The sequence below is a fragment of the Artibeus jamaicensis genome, unplaced genomic scaffold (assembly GCF_021234435.1).
Source record: "Artibeus jamaicensis isolate MK-2021 breed Jamaican fruit bat unplaced genomic scaffold, CSHL_Jam_final scaffold_474, whole genome shotgun sequence".
NCBI classification, from domain to species: domain Eukaryota; kingdom Metazoa; phylum Chordata; class Mammalia; order Chiroptera; family Phyllostomidae; genus Artibeus; species Artibeus jamaicensis.
Genome location: NW_026522046.1, coordinates 42862964 through 42877914, shown reverse-complemented (window position 1 = coordinate 42877914; position 14951 = coordinate 42862964). Strand labels below are relative to the sequence as shown.

Here is a 14951-nt window from a genome sequence, read left to right as displayed (position 1 = left end):
TGAAATTTTGTTCCTCTGGTACCTCACTTAACTGCCAACTGCTCACTCCTGGGGCTCTGTCTCATTTCCCTCCCTAGCAGGAGTCACCAGGGAGAGACTCCTGCCACTTAAAGAGGCAGCGTCCCAGGTCCCTGGGAGTGTCCAGCCCAGGCCCACCTTGCTCCCACCTCCCCTTGTGTTTCAGCTGCATGCTCCCTCCCACCAGCAGCCCCACCAGGAAAGCGGTCACTCTTCTCTGCAACTGAATTACGTGACGGTGTCCACAGGACCAAAGTTTTGCCGCCCCGATACTGCCTTTTGGGATATTGCTATTCAGCTGGTTACTAAAAGCCAAAAGACTTAGGAAGAACCTTTGACCTGCCCCCTTTGTACCTACTAATAGGTTCAGATGGAAAGGCCACCCCCCCCCAAGGCAATCTTACAGTGCTCACCTTAGTCTAGTTTGAGTTAAACATGGCACATAGAGGGCTTCGGTCAGGGCCTGTCGGCTAGCCCCCAGCCCCATGGTTTCTGGCTTGCCCAGAAAGGGTTTGCCTGACACCTCCATTCCGCTCTTTCTCAACTACCCGTAAATCACCCATTCTCCTTTCCCCCTTTTCCAAAATGTCATATACACCCAGTGTTGCCTAGCTGCCTGGCATTTTCATACATATGTGAGTTCCCCATGCCCACATATTAGAATTTGATTTTCTCCTGTTAATCTGCCTTAGCCCAGCTAGAAGAACTGAAAGGGCAGGGGTAAAAAAAGCAATGAAAAAATGTATTCATTGCTCCCACAGAGAGCAATAAAAAAATGTATTCATTGTTCCCACAGAGAAAAAGCCCCACTGCCCCCTCACCTCCACCCCAGGTGAGTGGCCCGATAAAGGTTTCTCATTAACTCCTGGAGAGCATGTGTTGTCCCACCAGGCCACTCTGGGTGGCATCGCCCAGACCCCAGCAGTGACTTCTGCAGGACAAGGTGGGACCCCAGGCTGTGCTGTGGGGCCTCTTCCCACTCTCTTGGAGGCAACCACTTTGAATTTGTTTCCATCCATGCTTTTCCTGATCCCAATACTTGGAGCTAGGCCTGGTTTGGGGTCTTTGAGTGGAGTGGAGGTAACACTTCCTAATCACAGGAGTCTTGGGGGAGGGGGTCTTATCTGAGCTAAGGAACATGGAGGTAGAAAATACGTTTTCCAAAGAGAAATGTCACTGCCCACTCACTGAGTCATCACAGGGAGCTCCACTCTTGGATCAGCTTGATCTCATCCCCACTTTCCACCCATTTCCACCCCAGAGAAATCACATGAGCCAGGAAGGCCTGAGAAGTACAAGGAGAATTGAGAGAGGAGGAAGATGACCTGAGTCAGTAGGGACAGGAAGATGGGGGAAACTCCGTTAAAGTAAGATGCTTGAGAATCCCTGTTGATGCTGGAATGATCACAGGGAACCTCCAGCAGGAATTTAAAGTCCCCAGTTACTGTCAATGCCATTCATTGTTCAGAGACCAGGCGTTAAGGCACTCTCTAGCTTTGGATGACTCAAAGCTTTTAGAGTAGCGGTTCTCCCAAAGTGCAGCAGAATCATCAGAACCATCAAGCTACTGGGCCCAGCGCCAGTTTCGGATTCAATACGTCTGGAATGAGGCCCAGAATCTGCACTCCCTGAAAACACCCAGAGCAGTGGATGCTCTGGTGCCCGGGGCACCGCCCTTGGAGAGCCCAGGGAGGCTGCAGCTTAGGGCGGGCTCAGCGGAGGAAAGTCAGTTTCGTTTCTGGTCCTCCTGCCCCTCCGACCCTTCCGGTGTTAGACTTTCGTTTCTCTGCGGCCTGGGCGGGCGAGGATCGAGGGGCGGAGCAAACGCTGCAAAAAGCGGAGGAGCGACTGGCTTGCCCACTCTTGGCTGCGAGCGCAAGGGGAAAGGTGAGTGTCGTGCTCCTGGTCCGCGCGCACCTTCCCGGCCGGGTTGCGGGGCGGGGAGGTGGGGAAAGGCGGTTCAGAAAGGGACGTTTGGGCTGCTGGCTGCGGAGACAAGCTCTCCGCAGAGAGGTGGGCATTGCGGGGTCTAGTAATAATAATAATAGTCGTAATAATAACGGTGTTGGCGGCCGTGCTCAGAGCATGCTTGATTCTAATTCAGACTTTCAGGCTGCTGAGGTTCCTGGGTGACCGATCGAATATGCACCCCCCCCCCCCGCCCAAGCCGAAGGCTTTTCTGCAAAAACTTTACGCAAAAGAGTATTTCTTGTCCTGGCATATTCGCATGGAGCTGATGTGGATGGCAATAGAGAGACTCCTTGAGGGCCGGGACTGTGCCTTTGGTTCATGGATTCAGATTACACTGAGGATCTTTTCTGTGCCAGGCCTGGCGCCGGTGTGACTGAATGATGCTGGAAAAAAAAAAAGACACAAAACTCCTAATAATTGTCTTGTTTATCCTCACCTGAAGGCATGCTTACTGATTTTTCGAGGGAGGGGGAAAGAGAGAGAGAGGGGGAGAGAAACAACCATGTGAGAGAGAGAAACTGCGTCAGTCGACTCTCCAAAGACCCCCACCCACCGAGGGTAGATCCCTTACCCTAGGCAGGGCCCTGACCGGAATCGACCCTGCTGCCACGCCCTGAGCCACACTGGCCAGGGTGCATAGTAATTATATTTAAAATCACTCCTTGCTGAGACTGTGTGTGTGGGTAAGAGACACACGGAGTCTTCTGGGCATCGGGGTCTGTGGAGAGTTAAGTGTTTGTTGTCTTGTCTCCAGGTGGAAGACATGCAGCCCTAGGAAAGGCTGACAAACACTAGAAAACCGGGACAGTGCGAAATGAGTAGGAGGCAGAGAGTAACTCTGACCCCCAATGGCTGGTGTTCTCTTTCACTGACAGGGATTTTTTGTTTGTTTGTTTCATAAATTACTTTATTGTTGTTCAATTACAGTTGTCTGCATTTTCTCCCCAACCCACACCTCCCCCCCCCAACCGAACCCACCTCCCTCTCTCCGTTCCACCCTCCCCCTTGGTTTGGTCCACATGTTCTTTATTCTAGTTCCTGAAAACCCTTCTCCCCACAGTCCCCTCCCCCCTCCCTGACTGGGAATTTTTTTAATTCTGAATTCTGAATTTTTTTAATTCAGAAAACTGCCATTTCTGACCTAAACACCTGTCCCTGGGAGACCTTGGGACCCAGAGTAGACAAGGCATGTGTGGCCAGAGGAAAGTATGACTAGGAAAAAAAACAAAACAAAACAGGAAGGGGATTTATTTCTAAATACCTTTCATGGGATGCCCTGAGCACAAAAGATTTTTCAAAAGCATGGGGTTGGGGAATGAATTTTCATATTGCAAAATTCCATAATATTCTTTAAAATTGATCGCCTTTCAAAATCACCATTCTCTCCCTTTACAATAAAAGGAGTACATCCCTGTCTCCCTCCCCCAGCCCATTTTTTTACCCTTGCCATTTACTTATTTGTACCCTTGACCTTTGAACTGCACACTTTGAGAAAGACAGCATAGCTCTTAGAGGAAAGTCCAGTGAACAGAAGCCCAGAGCGCATCAGAAAAAAACTGTGGATGTGAGCGGAGAATGCACAGCGAGGTTCTGTGCCTTATGAATCTGCCTCAGGTTTAAAATAGTCAAGGTTTCCTAAAAGGATTCCAGGAGCCACGAACTGGCCTCAAAGGAGGTGCCCTGTGTCCTGTCTGCATTTGCACCTCTGGAGGCTATGGGAGTGCACCAGGATGAATACTCTCGTTTCTTTGCCCAGGTTTTGGTCTGATTTGTATGTTTTGCAGTATTTCAAGGAAGTGCAAGAGAACAGCCCTGCGTTTCTGCCCAACTTGTCAACGCGACATCGCCAAGGAAAAGGAAGGGATATTGGGGGTAAGTATGGGCTTTATATTTTTATAAGATTTATTTCAAGTCAAAGGGGAAATATTTTTACTTACTCTTATCCAAGATTACTAGATGTGTAAAATTTAAAATTTAGAGACTTGTGGTCCCAGAAAAATGTTCACATCAATTTCAAACACATGCATAGAGTTTGGATGCAGGCAAGTATGATAAAGTGGTCAATTAAATGCTTTCAGAAAGGAAATGAATAACAATAAAATACATGTATGTGAGAGAAATGGAACAGAGATAAAAATCAAGGATCAAAAAGAACAGGAAAAATGACTTGGAATTCATATATATTTTTTTAAATCGTAGGTTTGCCTATCAAATTACCATAATTAGATTCTTTTGGCTACATTAGAATATGTTCTATAATAATTTTACTTTTAAATGTAAATTAAAAAATGCATCATAAATTTCATTCCTTGGCACTATCTACATTTATGATGAGAAAACGTTTTATGTTTTTAACCTAAAATTATGACAGGAAATAACTAGTTTGAAAAAAACCTTGGGGACCCGACCCCTGTGGCTGAGCCAGTATCGTGGGGCTGGTACTCAGTCGGGACACGGGGCTGGGTTGCAGGTACAATCCCCAGTCCGGGTGTGTACGAGAGGCAACTGATCCATGTTTCTCTCCTTCTGCTTCTCCCTCCTTTCCCCCTCTCTAAAAATAAATAAATAAAATCTTTTAAAAAATCTCTCGAGTCCGGAAACACATGCATGAAGACCACTGAGCTGCAGCTCGGCCTTGGTCTCCCTCCGACATTTGCTTCCTTGGGGCCCTCCTGCCGGCTGTTGGGTTTTTTCCCAGTTGGTGAAGAGTGGTGGGGGGCTTGGTTCCAGGGTTGAGTACTCCTGGCTTCTGACTGGTGTTCTCCTGCTCTGCCTGGTTTTAAGCTGAACTGATAAAGGAAGAAGATGGTTCGTTCTGGCCTGCAAACCGAAAATCCCAATTCAGCTTCTATATCCAATCATGAACAATCAAATGAAAATGCTGATAAGCCAAAGAAAAATGTGGACACAGTAAGTTGCTGCCTGAAAATCCCTCTCTGTGTAGATGTGAACCGCATCCGTTCCAGGGCTGCCCTTGTGCCGAGTGCTGTCACTGAGGCCTGAGGGGCCTGCTCCCTCGCGTCTCCCCTGAGCAGGACCGGGAGCACTTCTTGGAACCAAATGCAGACCTTTCTGCCTTTGGCGATGCTGGGTGAGGTGCAGTTTCGGCCAGGGAAACCAGGCAAGATGCTGAGTGGCTCGCGTAGGAATTAGCCTGGGCCTTTGGGCCCAGGGATCCCTGTGTTACTGTGCATCCACGCCATGGTTCGGTCTCGGCTGCAACCCTCTAAGGTGTCGTTATGATGTTCCCACACGGGGTAGCCAGATGGTGTCTGTCTCCTTTTCCTGGAATCAAGGCATATTTTCCTTGGGAACCAAACGTAGCTTCTGGAATGAACCCGACCTAAATGTGGTCCCAGCACTGACACCTGCAGCTGTGTGACCTTCGAGTTGGCTGTCCCTTTAAAAGGCCAGGCTGCCCTTTTCTGGAGGGCGTGGTAACAGGGTTTACTTCCTGTGGCTATTGAGAGGAGTCAGTGCAGGTGGTCTGGCCACTTAGGAAAAGCTCCTTTTCTTGCCATTAACATGTTTTAAAGCCACAGATCAAGAGCTTCATGCAAGTTGACTTCTTTTCATGTTATCCATATTTTAAGCAATATTTAAAACCATGTTGAAGGACATAGAAAAGTAAAAAGCCCACCCATCTCTCCCCGTCCCTAGTATAACTTTCCCCGGCATGGCTGAAAGTGACAGCGAGTGTATGTGGCAGTCAGAATTCACACAGCTCACACCCACTTGCTTGGAAGTGGCTTTCCCTTCTCTGGGCAGGTGGAACGGAGGGTGTCTTGCGACCTGGCCATTCTACTTCTGGGGGGGCCTTGGTTCTCCAGGTGTGGTCCCCAGACCAGCAGTGTCCGCATCACCTGGGAGGGCGGATGTTTGAAATGCAAATGATCACAGACACCCACCCTGTCTGCTCCTCCTCTAGACCCAGAGAGCTAGAAACTCCCTGAGTGGGGTTTTTACAACAAGCCCTCCAGATGAGTCCACTTTGCGCTCCAGTTTGAGAACCACTAGGCCAGAGGAGTCAAACTCATTTTCACCGGGGGCCACAACAGCCTTGTGGTTGCCTTCAAAGGGCCGAATGTAATTTCAGCTCCTTAACAGTTAAGGAGCAGTTCCATTTATATAGTCCTAAAATTATTTTGGTCCCTTTGAAGGTAACCTCAAGGCTGATGTGGCCCCTGGTAAAAATGAGTTTGACACCCCCGCACGAGGCAAACTCTTGCACAAACTCTTACAAACAAAACTGTCAGCCATGCTCCTAACAGCTTTCTTTATAAGGAAAACCCAGAACCAACGCAAATACCCATGAGTGACGGGATGTGTATAGAGATTGTGGTGTGTGTGTGTGCAGCAGAATTCTATACAGCAGTGAAAAATGAATGAACTAGATTCCCAGGCATCCAGGTGGCTGAGTCTAAAAAACAATGATGAACCAGTGAATCAAGCCTTAGAAGAAATGTGCAGTGTGATTCCATTTATATAAAGCAGATGACAATAAGCAATGTATTGTTCAGGGAAAGATGGATAGGTGGTACAAGCATGAAGAAGAGCAAATATGCAGTTATCACAAGCCTCAGGGTAAATGGACCCCTGGGGAGGAGGGGGGTGATGGGGTAACAGGAGGAAGGTGACTGGGGATCAGTGTGCAGCGTGAGTGTCTTAAGTACTGGGAATATGTCTTCTTAACCCGGGTGGTTGGCAATGCATATTTGCTAATTATTCATCTTTTATACACTCTGTGAATGGAAAATAAAAGAAAGGAAAGCGAAAAGAGCCCAGAAGGGGCCCCGATCCCAGAGCTGCTCACAAACACAGAAACATACCCAGTCTCCTGGCACGGTCACTGTGGGCTTCCCCTGCAGCGGTGGGCTCCTCACCTTTCTCAAGTGTTGTTAAGAGAGAAAAATTCACCTTGTTAAAATAAAAACTGCAAGGGAGATTTTGTTCAAGAATATTGCAAAAGGGGAGAGAGATTGACAACTGGGGATTTTAGCCAGCAGGCGGGGTGAGAGAGAGGAGGGAGAAATGTAGTTATGATGGAGGGGGTGGGGGGGCTCGATTAGCTACAGAAGGTAAAGGATTCTGGATGAACTAGCTTAGCAGCAGGCTGAGGGGAGGACTCAAGGGAGCCCCATTCAAGGTTGGTTGAGAGAGTCCTTGCCTCACCCTGAACTTGGTCAGTATTCCCCACAGGTGAAGTTTCGAACTCATGCACTCGGTGAGGTGGTGGTTTCAGCCCAAGGCAGCTCTGTCTCTTGGAACGTGCAGCAGCGTCTGGAGACGTTTTGGTTGTCACAACTCATGGGCAATAGTGACTAGAAGCCAGGGATTCTGCTAAATCTCTTATAATATACGGGATAGCCGCCCCTCCCCCACACCACAAACACTTCTCTGGCCCAAAGTAAATGTATCTTCTCACCATGGTGTGAAGGAAATATTGTAGTAAAATTTGTGTATATTATAAAGCATATACAAAATAGGAATTCAAAAGGAACAGGTAAAAAGAAACAATATTATTATCTCATGTTCCTCTTAGGTTGTCTTCTTACTGTTGCGTTTTGAGAGTTCTTCATGCATTCTGAGTGCAAGTCCTTTGTTGGACATGTGCTTTGCAAACATTTTCTCACACACTGTGGTTTGTCTCTTCATTCCTTGAACAGCCTCTTTTAAGCATCCGATGTTTTCATTTTGATGAAGTCTAATTTGTCAGTTGCTTCTTTTACGGATTCTGCTTTTGGAGACATACCTAAGACACCATAGCCTAGTCCTCAGTCCCAGAGGTTTCCTCCTGTGTTTTCCTCTAGAAGTTCTGTAGTTCTAAGTTTTGCCACTAGGGTTAGGATCCATTGCGATTTAATTTTTGTATATGGCGTGATCTATGAGGGAACCCCAAAAGATAAAACAGAATTATCTTCTGGAGGGCAGGCCCCTTGTAGGACAGGCTTTCTTCACTAGGTGGGTGTTCTAGGAACCCACCTGTGTCAGTGCACCAGCTGGCGTTGTGAGAGGCTCCGTTTGGCTTCAGTGAATTTTTTAAAATATATTTTATTGATTATGCCATTATATTTGTCCCATTTCCCCCCTTCATTCCCCTCCACCCTGCACACCCCTCCCCCACCATTCCCCCCTTTAGTTTATGAGCACGTGTCTCAAGTTCTTTAGATTCTATATTTCCCCTACTATTCTTGCCCTCCCCCTATCTATTTTCTACCTACCGTCTATGCTACTTATTTTCTGCACCTTCTCCCCCCTTCTCCTTCTCCCACTCCCCTGTTGCTAACCCTCCATGGGATCTTCATTTCTGTGGTCCCGCTCCTGATCTAGCTGTTCTCTTAGTCTGCTTTTGTTTTAGGTGTGATCGTTAATAACTGAGTTTGCTGTCCTTTCACTGTTCATCTTTTTTATCTTCTTTTTCTTAGGTAAGTCCCTTTAACATTTCATATAATAAGGGCTGGGTGATGATGAACTCCTTGGATTTGATCTTCTCTGAGAAGCACTTTATCTGCTCTTCCATTCTAAATGAAAGCTTTGCTGGACAGAGCAATCTTGGTTGTAGGTGTTTGGATTTCATGACTTGGAATACTTCTTTCCAGCCCCTTTTTGCCTATAAGGTGTCTTTTGAGAAATCAGCTGACAGTCCGATGGGAATACCTTTGTAGGTGACTGTCCCCTTATCTCTTGCTGCTGCTAGGATTCTCTCCTTCATTTTAATTTTGGCTAATATAATGATGATGTACCTTGGTGTGTTCCTTCTTGGGTCCAACTTCTTTGGGACTCTCTGAGCTTCCTGGATTTCCTGGAAGTCTATTTCCTTTTCCAGATTGGGGAAGTTCTCCTTTATTATTTGTTCAAATAAGTTTTCCACTTGCTCTTTTTCTTCCCCTTCTGGTATTCCTATAATTCAGATGTTGGAGCATTTAAAGATGTCCTGGAGGTTCCTAAGCCTCTCCTCATTTCTTTGAATTCTTGCTTCTTCATTCTTTTCTGTTTGGTTGTTTCTTCCTTCCTTCTGGACCACTCCCTTGATCTGAGTCTCAGTTTCCTTTCCATTACTATTGGTTTCCTGTGCATTTCCCTAATTATTCAATTAGTTTAGCCTTCATTTGTTCCTCTAATTTGTGACTAAAGTCAACCAGTTCTGTGAGCATCCTGATCACCAGTGTTTTGAACTGTGCATCTGATAGGTTGGCTATTTCTTGGTTGCTTAGAGTTATGGGCTCTGGGGCTTTGAGTTCTTCTTGAACCATGTTTTGCTCTGTTTGCGCTTGTTACATATGAGGAGCGGAGCCTTAGATATTCACCAGGGTAGGGCCACCCAGGTCACTGGGTTGTGACGCTGTATGTGGGGGCGGGGTCAGAGAGGGGCAAATGCGGTCCCCTCTGCTGCTTTTCGGTGCTGGGGCCTGCGAGGTCTGTCTCACTGCTCGCTCCTTCGCTGGTTTATCTGCTCGTGAATGTGTAACCACGGTCAGCCTGCCGCCTTGCACCCTCACTGGGTCCGTCTGTTGCTACCCCACACCTGGGATCTGCCCACAGCTGCTTGCGCACCCGGATCGGTCTGGCGGCTCTTTCCTGCCTGACCCAGCTCCGCCAGTCACTGACTCAGCCCCTCTTACTGGTCTTGCTGAACGGTTCCTTATTGTTGGACTTCCGTACAGTTCAATTTTCTGTGTTTGGCTGCATTTTTTGTTACTAAAACTTTGTTGTCTTTAAATTTGGTTGTTTGAGAAGGCACAATGTTTCCACCTAGGCCTCCATCTTGGCGGAAGTCTCAGTGAATTTTTTTTGAAGACTCTTTCGGTGTGTTTGCTCACTCCATGATTTGTGAGCACACCTGTCCACACCTTGCTGAGTGTTCAACAGTTTTGACCAGAAGCAGCATGACCTCCATGCGTCACCCTCCCATTCACCAGCTCTCACCCTGAGTGACTTTTTTTTTGGTTTCCCTGGATGGAAAAAGTCCTCAAAGGGAAACATTTTGCCGATGTGGAAGAGGTGAAGTGAAAAACAGCAGAAGCACTAAATGGCATCAAAATCGACAAGTTCAAAAGTTTTGAGCAGTGGAAAAAAATATCTGGACAGGTGTATTGTATCACATGGAGGGTACTTTGAAGGTGACTGAGGTTTAACAGTGTAAGAATAAATACACATTTTATAAGTAACTTCTGTGGTTTTTTAGGTCCCCCCTTGTATAGATATGTTCCTTTTTTTGCATGTTGATGATTAGATTTTCATCATACCCTTTGCTGAAGAGCTTATCATCTGTCCCCTGCACCATGCTCACACTGTTGTCAGTTCACACGTGTGTCAGTTTATTTCTGGAATATGTATCTGTTCTGTTGACTTCTTTCTCCATTTTTATACCAGTTATCACATTGGCCGGGTTACTGAAGCTTTATAACAGTGACTGAAATATGGTAATTTAGCCCTCCAACTTTGTTCTTCCTTCTCAAAGTCATTTGAACTGGTCTAGCAGTATTGAGACCATTTATATTTATTATGATTGTTTATATTAATAATTGGGTTTGAGAAGGTCATTTTGCTATTTGTTTTCTATTTACCGTTTCGGTTCTTCATTTCTTCTCCTTTTTTATCTTCCTTTGAATTAATCAAATATTTTTATGATTTCATTTTATCTTCTTTGTTGGCTTATTAAGTATAAACACTAAGAACTGTCTTACTGTTCATATTAAACATCGTTAACTGACCAAGCCTACCTTCAAAAGATACTATACTCCTTCATGTTTAACATAAGAACCTTATGACAGCAAGCTTTCACGTCTCCCCTCCCAGCCCTCGTGCTATTTCTGTCATGAGTTTTAACTTTACCGATACCAGAATCCCCACAATACCTTGTTATTTTTGTTCAACAGTCAAATATCTTTCAAACATGCTCAAGTAACTTAAAAAGTGCAGTAGTTACCATTTCTGGTGTAGACTCCTCTGTGTAGATGAAGATTATCATTCATTGCCATTTTCCTTTCGCTGGAAGGAATTTAACATGCCCTGTGGTGCAGCTCTGTTCACCTTTGGTATGTCTGAAAAAGTCTTTATTTCGGCCTCATTTTTAAACGGTATATTCAGTATTTTGTGAGTGCTGCTCCGCTATCTTCTTACTTGCATTGCTTCTGATGAGAAATCGGCTGAACTCTGCCCCTCTGTGCACAACGCACCATTCTCTGGCTGCTTTAAACGTTTACTCAGTATCGCTGGTTTTGAACAGTGTGACTAGACTGATGTCATTTACTTTACATTTCTTATTCATTGAGTTTCTTGGATCTTTGGGTTCATAGTTTTCATCAAGTCTGGGCAATTTTTATCTATTATTTCTTCGATTTTTTTCCCCTTTCCTTTCCCACTCTCTTTGGTGGCCTGAATAACCGGTATATTAGGCCGGTGGACATTGTCCATCTTTGATGCCACAAGACCTGCAAGTCATGACAACATTCTCTTGATTCTCCAGGAGCTCGAGCACCGCCTGTGCAGCCAGTACGAGGAGAAGGTGCGCCCCTGCATCGACCTCGTGGACTCCCTGCGGGCCCTGGGCGTGGAGCAGGACCTGGCCCTGCCCGCCATCGCCGTCATCGGGGACCAGAGCTCGGGCAAGAGCTCCGTGCTGGAGGCCCTGTCGGGCGTTGCCCTCCCCAGAGGCAGCGGTGAGCACTCACCCTCCCCATCCATCAGCTCCAGCTCCCATAACACATGAGCACAGGCTGGGGGCTCAGGCAACAGGAACTTGTTTCTCTCGGTTCTGGAGGCTGGCAGCTCAAGAGCAAGGTGTCAGCAGGCTTCCTCTCTCCCAAGGCCGCTCTCCTTGTGTGGATGACTGTCTGCTGAGTCCTCCTGTGGCCTTTTCTCTGTGTGCGCACATGGATGTTATCTCATTCTCTTTTCTAGAAGTATGCCAGTCATATTGGTTTGGGCCCCACCCTTTGACCTTAATCACCTCTTTAAAAGAGGGCCCTCTCTCCAAATACACATTGGAGGTTGAGGTTTCAACATGTAAATGTTGAGGGGGACCCAACTAGGTCCTTAGTACTCACTCCCTACACGTTTTTGTGTAAGCTGCAGTGTGTGGAAGGTCTCCAGGAAATGCACATGGGTCCCCAGCCCAGAGTTCTGTGCCTCTTTCCTGGACCCCTCCCAAGAGCTGACCCTCTGTCTGGGAGGGAAAGATTGGTGTTCTGGTCAGTGGTGCTGTTTGAGCTACAAGGCCAAGGCTATTGGTGAGGGCTCAGAGGACGCAGACACACCTCAGATGGGTCTTGACGTGCTCTGGAGGTGGAAGATGGGTGAGATTTGGGAGGGGTTTCCAGTATGGTGGCCTAGTGGGAGTTGCATACATACTGGGGGATGATGGAGGCCACTTGCAGACGTTGCTGTTTCCTAACCGAGCTGCTGGCTCAGGACAATGCTGGGATGAAGTGAGAAGCCTAAAACGGTGGCTTCCGTGCATTTGGGAGCCAGAAATCAGTACGCATGCCCATTCGAAGTGTGTATTCTGGAGGCCACCCCAGACATTGGGCATGCTCTGATGAGAGGGACGTTTGCAGTGTGCATGGTCTCCCAGAATGTGTAAGACTTTGAGATCCACTGGTCTGAGGCCACCACATAGGATGTGTCAAGAGCAGAGTATGAAACTGATGTGCACATGGTCTCCTAGGTATTGTGACAAGATGCCCCCTGGTGCTGAAACTGAGAAAACTTAAGAGTAAAGAGAAGTGGACAGGAAAAATCAGTTACAAGGATATCGAGATTAACCTTTCAAACCCTTCACAGGTAGAAAAGGAAATCAACAAGTGTAAGTACCCTGTGTTCATTCATCCTCACCTGTTTAGATATCGGGTCAAACCCTGTGATGCGGGTAGCGTCTGCCTGTCTGTCACTCTCTCCTTTCCGGGCCTGCCTTGTACCCTTGGGAACCAGTCCTCCCTCCCTCCTCCCCTCCCTCTCCCCCTCCTTGGACATCAGGCCCCAGGTCCCTTGTGTTTTCTCTACTTTTTCCTCATTAAGAACAGCACTTTTGGACAGAATCTGACCTCAGTAATATATTGCTTTGTATGTAAGTTAGGTGAATAACTTACATACAAAGAATGTAAGAATAATAGGAATTTTAACATTTAAAGCTTGTCTCCAAATATGGAGTCTTTTTTGTAAAATTATTCAAGGGCTTCTCCATTCCAGAGACCTGATGGAGAGGAATCAGGGTGGGCCTTTTTCCCCAGAAGCACATGTGTTTACAGAATCCTTGTGTCAACTTATTTGCAGCAGGTCTCAGTAAATGCAAACCACAGAGATAATCTGATCAATTTGAAACCTCTGAAGGGAGAACTCACACTTGAAGTTGATATAGACAGAGGAGTAACATAGTTAGTTGCTGCTAAGTGTGATTGAGATGGATAGATAACTTTTTATCAGTTCTAATTTCTTCCTAGCGTGTCACATAATTTTCAGTCATTTTGGGAAGGCACAAAAGTGGCTGGTAGGTGTTGCTTTCAGTGGATTCGCTTTCATGAGTCACTTTCATCCTAAGTGCTAGGTTTCTTTTTTTTTTTTTCCTCTTCTTTAGCCCAGAATGTCATTGCCGGGGAAGGTGTGGGGATCAGTCATGAGCTAATCAGTCTGGAAGTCAGCTCCCCGCACGTCCCAGACCTGACCCTGATAGATCTTCCTGGCATCACCAGGGTGGCTGTGGGCAACCAGCCAGCTGACATCGGACATCAGGTGAAACCTCAGGCTCCATCCTGACCTTGGTCTTGAGGGGAAGGGAGGCCCCATAAGATTAGAACAAGAGTGCTTTCAGGGCTGAGGCTGAGGGGTGGATATGAGGAGAGGTGAGTGGGAAATCTGGAGCCCATGATGGTTACAATTTCCTCCATCAAGTCCGGTGGAGGCTTCTCTGGAGAGAGTGAGGCAAAACTGTAGATTTTTATACTACAGTTTAACTTTTAAAAAATCCAATTTAAATGTGTGTTACACATTTTGTTTTTGCACAGTGACTCATTTTTAGCTGTAGTCACATTTTGTGGCAGACCCAAACTGGCAGGTGTTAGGGAAGGTCTTAGATGGAAAGACAGAGGATTAGAAACAATGATATTTCCGTATCAATGACTCTCATCTTGTGGATAAATGATGTAGGGAAGGATCAATTCCTGTGGCATCTCATTTTTCATTGTAATCATCAGATTTGAGGTTTTAGAAGATGATTAATGAGTGAAAACCATGGCTTTTCCTGACCTCAGAGTTCTTTCTCCCACAAAGAACTGAGTTCTTCATAACTCTGGCTTAGAAAGTGCCACCAGGCTTGTGTTGTGGGCTCATTTGGGGTGGGAGGCAAATACCCCTGTGATGCCAACGGCCTGAAGCAAGTTCAAGGTGAGCACCCTTCTTAACTCTCACACTCGCTCATTTTTTTTACAGATTAAGCAACTCATCAGGAAGTACATCCAGAGGCAGGAGACCATCAACCTGGTGGTGGTGCCCTGCAACGTGGACATCGCCACCACGGAGGCGCTGAGCATGGCTCAGGAGGTGGACCCCGAGGGAGACAGGACCATCGGTGAGAAGAGGGAAGAACCTGAAAATGCTAGGTGGTCTGGTATGGGGAATGTGTCCCTTGAATCCAAATGGGCATTTGTTGGCACACATGCAGGCTGGAGGGACTCCCCCAGCAGATGAGAACTGCTAAGATGTCCAGTTTGGTGCCCACTGAGACCAGATGATATGGGTCAGATGGGCCCTTTTTGGCCACAGGTTGGCTCGTAACACTTGTCTACCTGCTTATAAAAACAGGTGAGCTCAGGGGGTGGGTCAGAAACAGAAAGTCATTATGTCAGTTCATGGATTTGAGGTGGAAAAAAAGCAAGGACATTGTGACACATGCCACAACATGGGTAACTTTGAAGACATTTTGCTAAGTGAAGTAACCCAGATGCAAAAGGACAAACACCACGTAG

At 46.7% G+C, this 14951-nt stretch overlaps 1 protein-coding gene across 1 annotated transcript in view; it reads left to right on the top strand.

Annotated features, from left to right (window-relative positions):
• Positions 1 to 1800: 1800 nt before the first annotated feature.
• Positions 1801 to 14951, top strand: part of MX1 (MX dynamin like GTPase 1) — a 32641-nt gene continuing 19490 nt past the window's right edge. The window contains exons 1-7 of the mRNA XM_053657741.1: positions 1801 to 1905; positions 3774 to 3862; positions 4774 to 4899; positions 11459 to 11651; positions 12659 to 12796; positions 13565 to 13719; positions 14416 to 14554. Of these exons, the coding sequence (XP_053513716.1) occupies positions 4795 to 4899; positions 11459 to 11651; positions 12659 to 12796; positions 13565 to 13719; positions 14416 to 14554 (730 nt within the window). The 5' untranslated portion in view covers positions 1801 to 1905; positions 3774 to 3862; positions 4774 to 4794. The remainder of the gene's footprint in view (positions 1906 to 3773; positions 3863 to 4773; positions 4900 to 11458; positions 11652 to 12658; positions 12797 to 13564; positions 13720 to 14415; positions 14555 to 14951) is intronic.